The sequence below is a fragment of the Leptomonas pyrrhocoris genome (assembly GCF_001293395.1).
Source record: "Leptomonas pyrrhocoris isolate H10 chromosome Unknown, whole genome shotgun sequence".
NCBI lineage: Eukaryota > Euglenozoa > Kinetoplastea > Trypanosomatida > Trypanosomatidae > Leptomonas > Leptomonas pyrrhocoris.
This window is the reverse complement of record NW_015438359.1, coordinates 1,598,045-1,610,932: the sequence shown is the minus strand read 5'-3', so window position 1 is coordinate 1,610,932 and position 12,888 is coordinate 1,598,045. Positions and strand designations below refer to the sequence as shown.

At 59.5% G+C, this 12,888-nt stretch overlaps 4 protein-coding genes across 8 annotated transcripts; all 4 read right to left on the bottom strand.

The window, feature by feature from the left end:
- Positions 1–690: 690 nt before the first annotated feature.
- ABB37_02339 (putative mitochondrial mitochondrial processing peptidase alpha subunit) lies at positions 691–2,395 on the bottom strand (the record flags this gene model as incomplete). Its single annotated transcript, XM_015799295.1, has 1 exon — positions 691–2,395. Exon 1 carries the CDS (start codon positions 2,101–2,103, stop codon positions 691–693), a length of 1,413 nt encoding a protein of 470 aa, XP_015662773.1. The 5' UTR covers positions 2,104–2,395.
- Positions 2,396–2,910: 515 nt separating this feature from the next.
- ABB37_02338 (putative mitochondrial enoyl-CoA hydratase/Enoyl-CoA isomerase) lies at positions 2,911–6,198 on the bottom strand (the record flags this gene model as incomplete). 4 transcript variants are annotated; one of them, XM_015799291.1, is made up of 1 exon in its annotated part: positions 2,911–6,198. In XM_015799291.1, exon 1 carries the CDS (start codon positions 5,731–5,733, stop codon positions 2,911–2,913), a length of 2,823 nt encoding a protein of 940 aa, XP_015662769.1. In that variant the 5' UTR covers positions 5,734–6,198. The 4 variants fall into 4 exon arrangements, with proteins under 4 accessions (XP_015662769.1, XP_015662770.1, XP_015662771.1 ...); XM_015799292.1 differs by having other exon boundaries at positions 2,911–6,195; XM_015799293.1 differs by having other exon boundaries at positions 2,911–6,168.
- Positions 6,199–6,636: 438 nt separating this feature from the next.
- On the bottom strand, positions 6,637–10,305 carry ABB37_02337 (hypothetical protein; the record flags this gene model as incomplete). Of its 2 annotated transcripts, none has more annotated exons than XM_015799289.1 (1): positions 6,637–10,305. In XM_015799289.1, the coding sequence occupies exon 1, from the start codon at positions 10,147–10,149 to the stop codon at positions 6,637–6,639; it is 3,513 nt and encodes a 1,170-aa protein (XP_015662767.1). In that variant the 5' UTR covers positions 10,150–10,305. The 2 variants fall into 2 exon arrangements, with proteins under 2 accessions (XP_015662767.1, XP_015662768.1); XM_015799290.1 differs by having other exon boundaries at positions 6,637–10,281.
- Positions 10,306–10,840: 535 nt separating this feature from the next.
- Positions 10,841–12,679, bottom strand: ABB37_02336 (hypothetical protein; the record flags this gene model as incomplete). Its single annotated transcript, XM_015799288.1, has 1 exon — positions 10,841–12,679. The coding sequence occupies one exon, from the start codon at positions 12,677–12,679 to the stop codon at positions 10,841–10,843; it is 1,839 nt and encodes a 612-aa protein (XP_015662766.1).
- Between the last annotated feature and the right edge of the window lie 209 nt (positions 12,680–12,888).

Genomic DNA, 12,888 nt, shown 5'->3' with positions numbered 1-12,888 from the left:
AAGGGGGAGGGGGGAAAGAGAAGAATCATAAACGGAAATCGAAAAATGGTTACAAATACCACGACATACAACTGGCGGTCAAATCCGCTGCCTCAACATCGTGTGAGGTGCGCTTCCTGCAGCCGGTGTTGTGCACCTCCGCAGGGCACCACCACCGCCCATCTCGTGCCATCAGCTGTGGGATGCAACGTTGCACACTACTTCCCTCAAGTGTTTTCTTAAAGTCGAATCATTGTATTGTTTTTCTTCTTCTAGAGTTCGTCTTATACAAAAAGATTTAAAGCGATAACAACCTGCACCGGAGTGTTCTTCTCCCGTTAATACGCGAATCGGACGCAATCACCTAAAGTTCCAGACGGAGCACTGCCGCGTGTTCTTCTCGCGTCGAGTGATGCTGGCGACAGATGTCACGATACGCCCTCCCGCACAGGCGAGAACGAAAAGAGAAGCGGTGCCAAAGATACCACTTCGCTCCCTTCCTATAAACGAAACCAAAAAAGAACGTACCTCTCAAGTAGTCAACCTACACAGCAATAACAATTAAATGCCAAAGGAGCGGTGCTCCTTGTCTGTGAGTAGAACGAAAGGAAAAGAAAAGAAAAAGACCGCAAAGATGTAGCACACGCATACAGGAGAAAGAACATGTTTCTCTTGTTTTTTTTTTATGATTACGATTAATGCCAACAACGCTCACTTCTTGTTGAAGGAGGTGTACGACTTCTTCAACGCCTCCGTCAGCTGACTGTACTCCGGCATCTCTTTCGTCTCTCCATACACGGCAAACGTGACCGGGCGCTCGATGAGCTGCGAGCAGACGTGCCGCAGACCCTCCATCGTCACCTGAGCGCTGCCGCGGATCGTCTCCTGTGGGGTGATGGTGTGGTTGTGCACGAGCAGGTTGAAGCCCATGTCATTCAACAGCTGCTCGCGGCCCTCGCCCAGCAAAATCAGCTGCGAGCTGAGTTGGTTCTTTGCCATCTCCAGGTGATCCGCGGTCACCCGCTGGCTGATCGAGGAGCCTTGATAGATCATGATCTGCAGCAGCTTCTTCACGTTCTCATGCGGCGCAGACCCGTAGAGCCCGAGCAGGCCGCCATCGCTGTACCACGCGGTGATGCATTCCATGCCGTGCAGGTTCGGCTCGCGATTCAACACTTCGCGGAAGAGCTTCGTGTGCATGCCCTTCCCCGGCCCACCGGAGCTAAACGACGTGCCACCGCCCAGCAGCGTCTGGATCACGGAAAAGGTGTAGTAGTCGGGGTGCGCCATCGGAATACCCTGAAAAAACATCCCCATGTGGCTCAGGTTCTTCTCCTGGAACTTGTTCATCGACTCCGGGGCGGTGGTGTTCTGCACGTACTCGCAGCCACCCGTGTACGGCGCCACGAGGGACGGCGTCGCGCATTTGCTGTCCGCAGCACCAGCTTCATCAAACTGCAAGCGGGACTCCGCTTCTAGCGCAAAGGCTTTGTGGTCCGCCACGCCGGTGGCCGCCAGCACGCTGCGCTCCGGACGTGTGTAGTGCTTGTGAAAGCTGTGGAAAGACTCGAGGCTCAGCTGCTCTAGCTGTTGCTCTGAGGGACAGAGCGGGTTGCCCAGGCCGCGGCCGCCCCAACCGGCCTTATGCACCATCTCAAACAGCATGCTCGTCGCGTCACGACTGAGCAATGACCCCCGCTGCATCGTCTGCTCCTTTGCTATCGCGAACTCCTCCTTGCTCTGCGTCGGGTGCAGCCACATGCCGTTCAGGAGGTCCAGCCCTTCCCTTTGGTGGTAGCGGGGCAGCATGAGCATGACGGACATGGCCTCGCGGTTGTTGGTGACCTTGTAGGCGTTTCCTAAGATGCCGAGACTTTGGCTGATCTCCGTGTTGCTCATCTTTTCGTTGCTCCGCAGCGGTAGCGACTCCAGCACGGCAGAGGCGCCAAAGCTGCCCGCTTCCTCAAACTTGGGGCCGATAAGGGAAAACAAGCCCATCCCGGTGATGCCGTTGCCGTCATCGCAGGTAATCACCCGCAGCCCACTGGTGAGCCGCGACACGGTGAGGTTCTCACGCGTGACGGTCTCCACCACGCCACGAGCGAGGCGAGACGATCGGAACATCTTCTTTTACTATTACGTAGATAAATAATCAAAACGAGCAATGATAATATTAACAATAGTATTCAATCCATGAATACTCCGAGAAGGGATATTCACACCTCCCGTGCGCGCTGCGGACAAGGACGTACAGGCCGAGAATTTACGCCGAACGCTGTTACTGCAACGACGGGTGTAATACGCTTATTGCATATATATCGAGAGAGAGAGACGCGAATGATTACGATGTTGATGATATCGTCGTTGTTGATACCTTTTCTTTCTTCTTTGCTTTGGAAACAAGGAAGAGGAGGCTGAAAATCGGACAATGAATAATGAAGGCCACGATATCACGAGAGACGTACATCAAGGAGGAGCAGGAACCACAATGCAGCGCAAAAGGAAAGGACCGGTCTAGAAGTCATGAAGCACCTTCTTTCACATAACATAGATTCGTGAAGCCATTTATCCATTCACCCCGCGCCAAATGATGCGAAGTTGAAAGACACTTCTTTGTAGGGGTGCGTGCGTGTGTTCCACCGCAGGCTTTGAAATAATAACATGTTTATTTTTTAATTCTTAAGACGAGTTTTGCGTCTTCGCTACGCAACAGTGAGCTCAAACGTGTTCTTCTTTTAAAAGCCACACCCAGACAACTTCAACTTACTCAACCCGCCTTCAAGACACACACACACACACACACACACGTTTTTATGCACCGTACACCACAACGCTGATCCTCCACCTGTTCTACGGAGACCGAAAAAATGAGAATCAAACGAGAAATAAAAAGAGCCACGCAGCTACCCTGATGCACCTCCTCTCCTTCCCTCACTCGTTCTGCGTGGATATCGACGCAAACGTTTGCTTCCTCGCCAACATCTCCTGCAACGCGGTGCACGGGAACGGATACTCTGCGGAGCCAAGCGCGCGGTGGACCACCTTCATCTTGTACACCACCCTCTCCAGCCCCGCGACGCTGTCGGCGTAGTAGCACAGCCCGCCCCTCCACGCCGGGAAGCCAAAGGCGTACACGGATATGCAGTCGATGTCGGACGAGCTCGTAATGACGCCGTCCGCCATCAGCTTCGCCGCCTCGTTCACCATCGCAAAAACGATGCGGTCGACGATCTCCTCATCGCGAAATGGGCGACGCGTGCACCTGTGACGCTTGCTGCTGTGCAGCGTGAGGTACTCCGAAGCGTAGTTGTGCTGCGGGCGGACGCACTCCACGCTCACCGGGGGGAGCTGGCAGCGCTGCGGGACGCAGGATGAGGCAAGAGATTGTGCACCTGCCGTCGCGCCTATCGTCGTGCCGGCATGGTGTGCCGTCGTCATTGTCGTCGTTGCAGCAGCATCAGCAGCAGCAACACTTGCCATCGAATTCAGCTTGAGAGACGCCGACGTAGTAGGCAGCCACAGCCACGACTTGATCGGGTGCCGAATGGCGTAGCCGAAGGTGCACTCCTCTGGGGTGGCGTACGTGTACCACCCCTCTCGCGTGCTGCGACCCACCGCCCCGACGGCGATCATGGAGTTAGGGATGTCGAACACCGGCCGGCTCGGCAGCCACCAGTTGTTGCTCAGCTCCTCGGCGCTCGGCACCCTCACCGGGACCTCCTGCCCCTCGGAGAACGTTGCAGAGACCACCGCAGCAGCAGCGGAGACACTGCCAGCGCTCCCCCGCCGCATCGATGCCCGCACCGCGGCGGTGGTGTCCAGCCCGATGATGTCCTCTAACTCAAATAGCCCCTGCGTAAAGTTGAAGGTCTTCTGCAGCGCGAAGTCGATCTGCATCGGCAGACATCCATCCTCGAGCATCGTGTAAGCCTGGTACAGCGCCGCCAGCAGCAAGCGCGTGCCGACGCAGCCGTGGCCGCTGCGCGAGACGATCGGGTACCGGTTCAGTTGGGAGAGCAGCCGCATCAGCCGCTCAACGACCCAGCCCTCCGTCGCTGCCCCGCGCATCACCTCCACCACGGGTGAGTGGTCCGCCGGGCCGAAAAAACTAATGCCTACCACCTGACCCGGTCTGCGCGTCACGGCCGCCACATCATTCACGTCCTGCGAGGACGACACGCTGACGAAGATGGTGGAGCGCTTGCACATGTTGTCGAGGTGGGCGAAGATGTTCTGCTTGAGCGCCAACACCTCGGGGGCACACTCCAGCACGAGGTCCATGTCTGCCAACAGCGGTGGGAACGGAGTGTTTGGATCGCCCGTCGCACGCAGGCGGCGTAGCATGTCCTCGCACCGGTGCTGCGATAAACGGTGGGCCGCCACGCGGCCGCGCAGGAAGGCCTCCATCGCACGCACGGCCTGCCCCTGCAGCTGCGCGTCGCTTTCGATCAGCACGACTTGCTCGATGTCGCGTTGCCACAAGAGCAGGAGGGCGATGGAGGCGCCCTGTCTGCCGGCACCCATCACCGCAACCTTGCGCAGGCCAAGACCACACTCCTCGGCGCGTTCGTCGACGTGAGCGGCAGAGGTGGTGGTGGTCGTCGTGGTAGCCACCACGTCGACCGAGGGCGGCAAGGACGACACCGGTGGCCGCAGTGCGGTGGGTGTGAGAGCGTCCGTCTTTTCCCACGCTCGGGAGGTGCGCTGCGCGGCCCGCAGAAGATGCTGCGAGGCCTGGGCTTCCGAGGAGGCAAGACACACCTCAAACAGCTGTCGCTCCGCCGCGGCGTAGGCGGCATTCGACTCCGCAGCGTCTGTCCCGACGGTGTCCGCAGCAGCCGCATTCCCGCTGATTGTTTTGTCGCCCAGCAAGCTGTGTGTGACCGCAAGGCGGACCGCATCGATGGCGCGGTAGGGGGCCCGTCGTGCCCGCGGTACCGAGTCTCGCAGCTTATGCTCCGTCCACGCGTACCAGCCCCGGCTGAAGAACGGGAGTTGGGCGTAGGCGGGACAGCTGCGGCGGCGCTGCCGCGCAACAGCCTTGGCGGCTCGTGCGTCATCGAGCGTACGCAGTCCATCCGTGGCCGACGCGGCGACGTGCGTGGTGATAAAGTGCGCCAGCGCCTCCCACAGCTGCGGGCTGCAGCATGGGGCAGCGTCGAGGAGCCCCATCTTTAGCGCCTCCCGCGCGTACACGAGACGGCCGTAACACAGCATGTCGAGTGCGTGACGGACGCCGACGCGGCAGACGAGCCGGCGCGCGCCGCCACCGCACGGAGTAATGCCCAGCTCCACCTCCGGAAAGCGAAACCGTGCGTTGATGCCGCACACACGGTAGTCCGCCGCCAGCGCCAGCTCCAGGCCCCACGAGAAGCACTTGCCCTGTATGGCCGCGATGCACACCTTCGGGCACGACTCCACGGACGCCGTCAGCTCGAACATGGACGGCACAGGCGGCTGCTGCGCCGGCTGCGAGATGAACCCATCGGCGAAGTTCGCGGTGTTGATACCGCTCGAGAAGAAGTGGTCGCTGGTGGAGGCGAAGACGATGACGAGACAGGTCGGGTCCGCCTCCAGTGATTTGAGGGCACGTAGAATCTGGGCGCGCATCGGCGCACAGAGCACGCAGCCGCCCACCTGCGACCGCGGCGGGGCGGTGCGGAGGAGGCGGATGAGGCCCACCACACCCCGTCGCTCCACGCGGACGTAGTTGTTGTCCTGCAGGTGGGAGCTGATGTTGTCGATGCGATGCATTAGGCTCTGATGTACAGACCTTTTGATGATTACAGTCTCTCTTTTTTTTTTGAGGAGGGGGGCGGCGGGGAAGGGGGGGGGGGTCTTGTGTGCTTGTGTATGTGAGAGAGAGAGATGAATTTTAAAAGCGAGCGTCTTTGATCACGGCTGCGTGCGTAACACCACAATTAAATATTCCGTTACGGGAGGTTCAGTGGAAAAGAAAAAAAAGTTAATGAGTTTTTTGTGGGCTTTACTCTCTCTTCTTTTTAGGGGTAACCGGAGCTGCTGAACGTCCCACGTTTATCAACACTGAGAGACCAATAGTAATATGTGGCTGCTGTGGCTGCTGACTTATCCTTCCGCTTCCAGAGCGAGTGAAACACGCTACACAACTAACAAAGAAGAACAGAAAAAAAGGGAAAATGAGTCGACACAACCGTTCTCATGAACACTGAAGCCGGGTACTCAGGTAGAAACCCTTCTCCGACACCACACGTGGAGTTGAAAGAACCAGCAAACAAGTAAGAGAGAGAGAGAGAAGTGATCAAGAGAAGGAAAACAAAAAAAAGTTGCGGAGTGAATGGATTCTTGTTTCGCTCTTCCTTCAAGGGACGAAGCAACGTCAGCGTCGTTCGGTGAGGGTAGACCTTATAACACGCCAAGTAGCGTCATGAAAGAAAAAAAAAACTAACATTACAGCATACATAATTGGCACATTCGCTGCCAGGGAAAGAAAAAATTGTGCTCTTTTTTCTAAACCGATTTTGTATCACCTGCAAAAGTGCATTTTAATGATTGTAATCGTGCGTGGAAGAGTGAAGAGAAAAGGGTAAAGAAGAGAACGAAAACGCATCTGCGTATGCTTCAGCAGGAGCTGGGAGGGAAACGGAGCTGCAAAAGCTTTCATTTCGTTCTTCCGCTTCATCGCAGCCACGCCTGCCATGGGCAGTTGGCCATCAGCAGCGGCTGCAGGAAACCCTCGTACTCCATCTGACGCAGATCCATTCGCCGTCGCGGTGCGGCCTCGCACGACGCGGGCGCGTCCTGTCCCTGCCTTCGCCGTGGGCACCTTTGTTGCTTCCGTGGCGGGGTGGACGACGAGGTGGAGGACACCGACGACTCGGAGGGCTCCTCGCGCATAGCGTTATCGTTGTTCTCCTCTTCCGCCTCCGCCGCCCCTTCTGCTCGCCGCTCGGCCGCCTCGTCGCTCACCTCCTCGTCTGGGTGATCGGTTTGCAGAGTGTAACGCGCCAGGAGCGGTTGCAGCGCCGCGGCGATGCTGTCGGACGCATCCCCTGAGGCCGCCATGGTAGTGAAATGTCCACCCTCCCTGTTCGGCGCGGAGGTGTCCAACTCTGCCCTCACGGGTGGGACCGCAGAAGGGAGAAGATCGACCGCCATCAGCTCCGATATCGCCGCACACTGCGCAAACGTCACGAGCGCCAGTCGGCTCTCCCGTGACGGCAGGTGTCGGCTGCGGACATGCGCGTAGACGCCAAAGCCGCTGCTGCTGACGCTACTGTTGCTGGTGTTGTTGGCTGAGGTGGTCAGACCAGCGCCGCCTAGCCTTCGCAGCTCCTGCGCCGTCCACTTCAGCAAGCGCCGTCGCACCCCCTCGCCACTAGCGTCGTCCAGCCGGCTGCGCAGGAAGCGGAAGAGAGGAAATACGTGCCGCGCGGCGCGCAGTCGCTCTTCCATGGTGACCATGCGCCGGCTGCCTCCGGTTGGGGGTGCCATGCGCAGACGGACCGGCTGTGCGGACGGCGCAGCTGAGGGTCGGCCAAACGCACCACCACCAACACCACCGTTGGTGCTGCTCACTGCCGGCCGCGGCTGCTCGACCGGCATGCTGCCCTTTGTGACGAGTGTGATCAGCTTGTGTAGCACGTTGACCGGCTCGTCCTCGGTGCTGAGCATTGCGAGACTCGGCGCGAGGTACACTGCGTAAACCGGCCGCTCAACCCGCGTGACGACCGTGAGGTAGAAGTACAGAATCTCCTCCCACCAGTCCGCGTTGCCGCACGAGCCGGCAACCTGCTGTCGTCGAAGGTCATCGGCGAGTCGGCCGTACACGAGCGTTGCGCAGTCGCGCAGAATACGAAGATAGGGCAGGGAGAGGCTATTGAAGAGCTCCTCCAGCGGCAGCGGGGTCCCTGCACCAAAGGGCACGCCCCTGTGTGGGTGGGTGTGTGAAGGATCAAGCAGGTACGAACCGGAAGACGAGACTCCCGCAGGGGAGAGAGCCGCAGGACTGCTACGCGCGGACGAAGACGCCGTCGCGGTGTCGCTCGCGAACGCAGCAGCAGCCGGTGCGCTTGGGAAGAGCAGGCCTTTCGAAGGACCGCCACCACCTCTACAGATGTTCGTGTCCGTGACTGTGGTTACAGTGGACGGGACCAGAGTGGAGGGACTCGCCGGACCAGACGGCGGCGCATACCCGAACGGGCTCCCCAAACCACTTGAGGATGCCCCACGGCGAAAAGACCCCTGCGCCACCCAACTCATCGACGTCGCTGTCGCGTCCTTCACGTGGGACTCCTCCTCTCGCGGCTCCAGTGTTTGCTCCATGTCCAGCAGTCGGTTCAGCAGCACGCGGATAATGCTGTTACGATGGGCTAAAAGCTTGTTGTTATGCTCGGCCGAGACATCCAACAGACTCTCCAGGCTGGTTGCTGCAGCGGTGGCATTCATGTTCAACGCTGTCACACCGCCTGCAGTAGAGTGCGAGCCGTCTTGCTCCTGTTGAGGAGAGCCGCCATGTCTGCTGCGCTTCGTGTGACCGTGCTGCGAGGCCGCTGTGGAGGAGCTGTCACTCCCACCCTCCCCTCCACCTCCGCCACCATTCCTCGTTACCAGTACACCAGTGCTTTCACGGTACACACCGCCCGCTATCGTGCCATCGCTCAGCTCCGTGTCGCTCGCCGCCACTGTCCTCGCGGCGGTGGCGCCTGGCCTGGAGAGGGCCGGCTGGCGAAGACCCAAACCGCCACGGCGGGCGTCTTCAAAGAGCGTTGCGCTGACGTAGCCGGCCGGCAACACGCTGCCCTCCATCGCCGAAGGCAGCAGTCGTCGACCGCGGCGTGACGGCCGCTCCGAGGTGGCAGAGGAGGAGCCGCCGCCGCCACCGCCACCACCGCCCACATCGGTCCCGCTGTCCTCCGACGTGCCACTGCCTGGAACAAAGGATGACGAAGAAAGTGTTGCGTGCGGCAGCCGCCACGGCGACCCGCCAAGCCCTCCACCCTCTTCTCCGCGGGGTCGCAGTGACTTTAACAGCTCAATCGCGCGTTGCAGGCTCTGACTGTTGCCGAGCCGCGGGTGGTAGGCAGGGGTGTGGCCCTCCAACGCCACATACAGCAACACCGCGGTGCAGGCCACGTGATGTCGCCGCTCCACCCACCGCCGCCGCGGCATGAAATCTGCAATGCAGCCCTCCAGCAGCTCAATGACGTACCTCGAGCTGTAGAGCGTCGCCACGGCGTTCAAGACACGGATAAAGCTGTCCGTCGGGATGGTGCGGCGAGCCCCGTCCCGCACGGGCGGTCGCAGCTGGCACGGCTTCAGCAACACCTCCAACACCCCACGCACCGTGTGCTGCGACTTTTCGATCAGCACGAGGCAGACGCGCTCGAAGGCGACCTGCAGGCGGACATGCCACCGGGTGATAGCGTGGTGGGCCGCCAAGACACGATCAGCCGCCTCGCTACCAACGCCATCGAAGGTTCTTTGCTTCGTCACGTTGCCTCGCTGGCCCCGACCTCCTCCACCGCTGCTACTATTGTGTCCCGCGTTACGCTGAGCTACGCCGCCTTGTGAAGAGCTCGCGCGGCCATGGTCCACCCCGTCATCGCCGCGGCCCGCGACTTCGGTGTGCGACTTCGCGACCGTCTCCACTACTCGCCACCACGGCATCGTGTGCAGCACCCCAATCACCAGCAGCCGCAGCTCCGACAGGGCACCGCCGTAGACACGGGAAAAGCTGTCCCCCGTTACCACAGCAGCCGCGGAAGAGGAAGACGGGAAAGCGACGCCGCTGCCGCCGTCATGGCCGCTACCTGAGGCCGCATCAGGGGCCGCTAAAGGTTGATGGAACTCGCGTAGCCACCGCTCCGTCCCCTGCAGCCACTCCACGATCTCCCGGTCGCGCATCTCCGCCAGCGAAGTGCGGCGCAGCACCTCTTGTAGCGCCTGCATGTGCAACAAGTTGTGTCGCATGACAAAGGAGTGCCGCTGGTGTGCGTTGTCGCTGCCGCACCGGTACTGAAGGAGACCGACGAAGGTGGCGGGGGAGGGAGGAGGAGATGAGGCGGGGGAAGGGTTGTGGGCAGCGGGGTTGTTGCCGCTGCCGCCGATGCCATTGGAAGTGCGCGGCGGAGGAGACAGAGACCCGGTTCGCTCGCGCTTCCGCTTGCTCGTTCGCATATTCGCGTTCATCACGAGTTAAGTGCACGTCGGATATTATAAAAGCACCAATACAGAGAGTAGAAGATTAAGGAATGACAATCGCAGTAAAGATCGACGGGCTTCACGCCGCAAAGGCAACTAAAAAGTCGGACGTTTGCCCCTCGAGCAAAGCAACACAAGAAAACTGTTTTCACAGCAGAATAAGAGTTGTATGGGGAGAATGGAAAGAGATTACGAGAGGATTCAATGGCAAAGGTGTGCCGCGTCTTCTCTGCCGTTTCGTTTGGTGGAACACAGCAGACCACTTTTTACTGGGGTGGAATTCGCTTCCTTTGAAGGCGATCTCGCAGTGATGCGTTATGCACGCCTCGCTGCCGGCAGAAGGGAGATTCGCTCGCACGTCTTCGTCCAGTCGCTAAAAGCGCAGTGAAAAGGAAAAAAGGAAGGAGAGAGCCCCTTTGGTATGAATTTCTTCGGTTTTCCTTTTTAACGGATGTACACGTCATCAGTCAACGATTAACTTCAACTAGGCAGCAGAGTAACAGCGGACGTATGGAAACACACAGAGAGAAAAGAAAAAGAAGAAGAAAATATTTATGCCGAGCAAGAGCAGTAGCAATGAAAATAAGGAGGTGCGTGTCCTCTTTGCCCTCCGACGTCGAAGGAGATCGCGTTCGCCGAAGACGAGGAGGAGGGGGGACGAAAGACGTTGAGTTTTCCCTCAGCGCCTCTCCATCGCCGTCAACCGAAGGTGGGTCTCTGTTGCGCTGAGCCACCAGTAGAGGTACTCGTTTGAGTCTGTAAGGAGGCGAGGCCGGCCCTTTATGCACATCAACGGCACCGAAGACAACGATGCTGCTGTCGTCGCTGCGGGGGTCGGATCGTCATCACCACCGCCACCACCGCCACACAATGCCTCGTCTTCTTCTGCCGGGTTGTCGAATGCTCCCCTCACCGAACGCCGCACATGTCGGTGTGAAGAACGGCCTGCTTCCGTGGTGGGGGCGTGCTGTTCGCCTTCATCCCTTGCGGCTCCCTCTTCCGCCTCCCCAGCAACCGCACCCCACTGCTGTCGGGCTTCTCGCTCCGACAGGTATCGCGTCTGTGGCGGCAGCGGGCCAACGATGCCCACCTCCGTCTGCACCGCATCCAGTCGCAGGGGGACTTCGCTACCAGGCAGTAGCACGTACGTCGTGCATGGCTTCGAAAGTACGTCCTTTTGATCCTTTGCAGTGGAGTTTGCAGTGCAGTCCCCTGCATTTTGGGGAGCGGACGAGATGGCGGTGTTGGTGGTGGGGTGCGCGCTGTTCTCGCTGACCGTGGAGGTGATAGCGGCGAGCGCGGCACCTCGCAACGCCGCCGCATCTCTGCGAAGCGCAGCGGCAACGTGCACCTCCACATCCGCAAAAGCGAGGACGCCGGTGCAGACGACGTAGTCGTTCACGTAAAACCGCTCGTCTGACTCGTCCTTATCGAACTCCGCGTCAAGGCAGTCGATGACGTTGCTGGCGGTGTAGCCAGATCCTGTACGTGGCACTTCGGGGCGGGGATGCCGCATGGGGGCGCTTCCTGACGTAGCCGGCGCGGCGGTTGACAGCTGGGCGGGATGGCACGTGTCGTTGACTCGCACAGCAGCAGCATCACCCTCACTCTGAAGCGTGCGGAACTCTCCTGTGCTGGAGAAGGGACTCCACGCGCTGTCCTGCGCCAGCGTCATGTGGCGGTGTCCTGCGTCAGTGAAAGGATACGGCAACGAGCTGCCAAAGCTGCCCTCCAACGCGTCTTCTTCCGTCCGCTGGCGCCGTGCTTGCCCAGAGCGCGGCCGCAGCACACACAGCAGTCCAGTGTTGTCGGTAATCCAGATCACGTCGTACGACGGTGTTGCCGCGAAGGGTGCAGTGGGAGGGTAAAGCCGCGGTGTATGCACCGGTGCAGCAGCAGAAGCAGCAGCGACCTCGTAACGTACCACCCGCCCGCACACCACCACCACGTGACACGCAGCGCCATCCAGAAGAATCGTGCTTTCGCCGATACGCGACGACGTCGACGGAAGACGCTGAAGTCTGGCAGCACAAACTTCAGAAGTGACGTCATCGCACGCGCCACATCTGCTGGGCAATGCGTTGAAGCATCGATGCGCCAGTACGTTATCGCGTGGAACGGCATCGCTGGGCACCTTCCCTTTCGAGGCGCGCGTGGCGGGGCAACGAACTGGCTCGGTCGCCGTCCCCAGCACTGCGGCGTAGAGCTGGCGGACCGTGACAGGACGAGGAGCATGGCTGCTTCTGCCTACGCTACCGGCGACACCTACCGTTGTGTGACTGCTCTGCTTTGCGAGGAGGACCTCACCCTGCGCGCCTTGCGCTAAATAACTTCGCGGAGACCGAGCGCGTTTCTGACCACCTGCACAGCTTTGTGTCTCTGCGTGGTGTGCTGCCGGGGGCCCCGCGACAGGCAAAGGAGGAGACGGAAAAGCAGAGGTTGACTGCCAGTTACATCGGCGAGCGTCGCTGTCGGCACCCGCGCTGTTGGTGAGGAATACCGCTGCAGCGCATCTCATGGAGGCGCAGCGTGTCACTGGAAATAAAAAAGAATTCTTCAGTTGAGGGTTTTTCTTAACAGCTAGAAACACTGAACTGTCCCTCGCTAGAGTTCTACTTCTTCTCGCCTAACTGTCTTCCTTTAAAAGGGAGAAAAAAGAAGATGGAGAGTGAAGACGGTTTGTTTGCTTTTTCTGTATTGAAGGAGGGAGCAGGCTTCCCTCGAAGC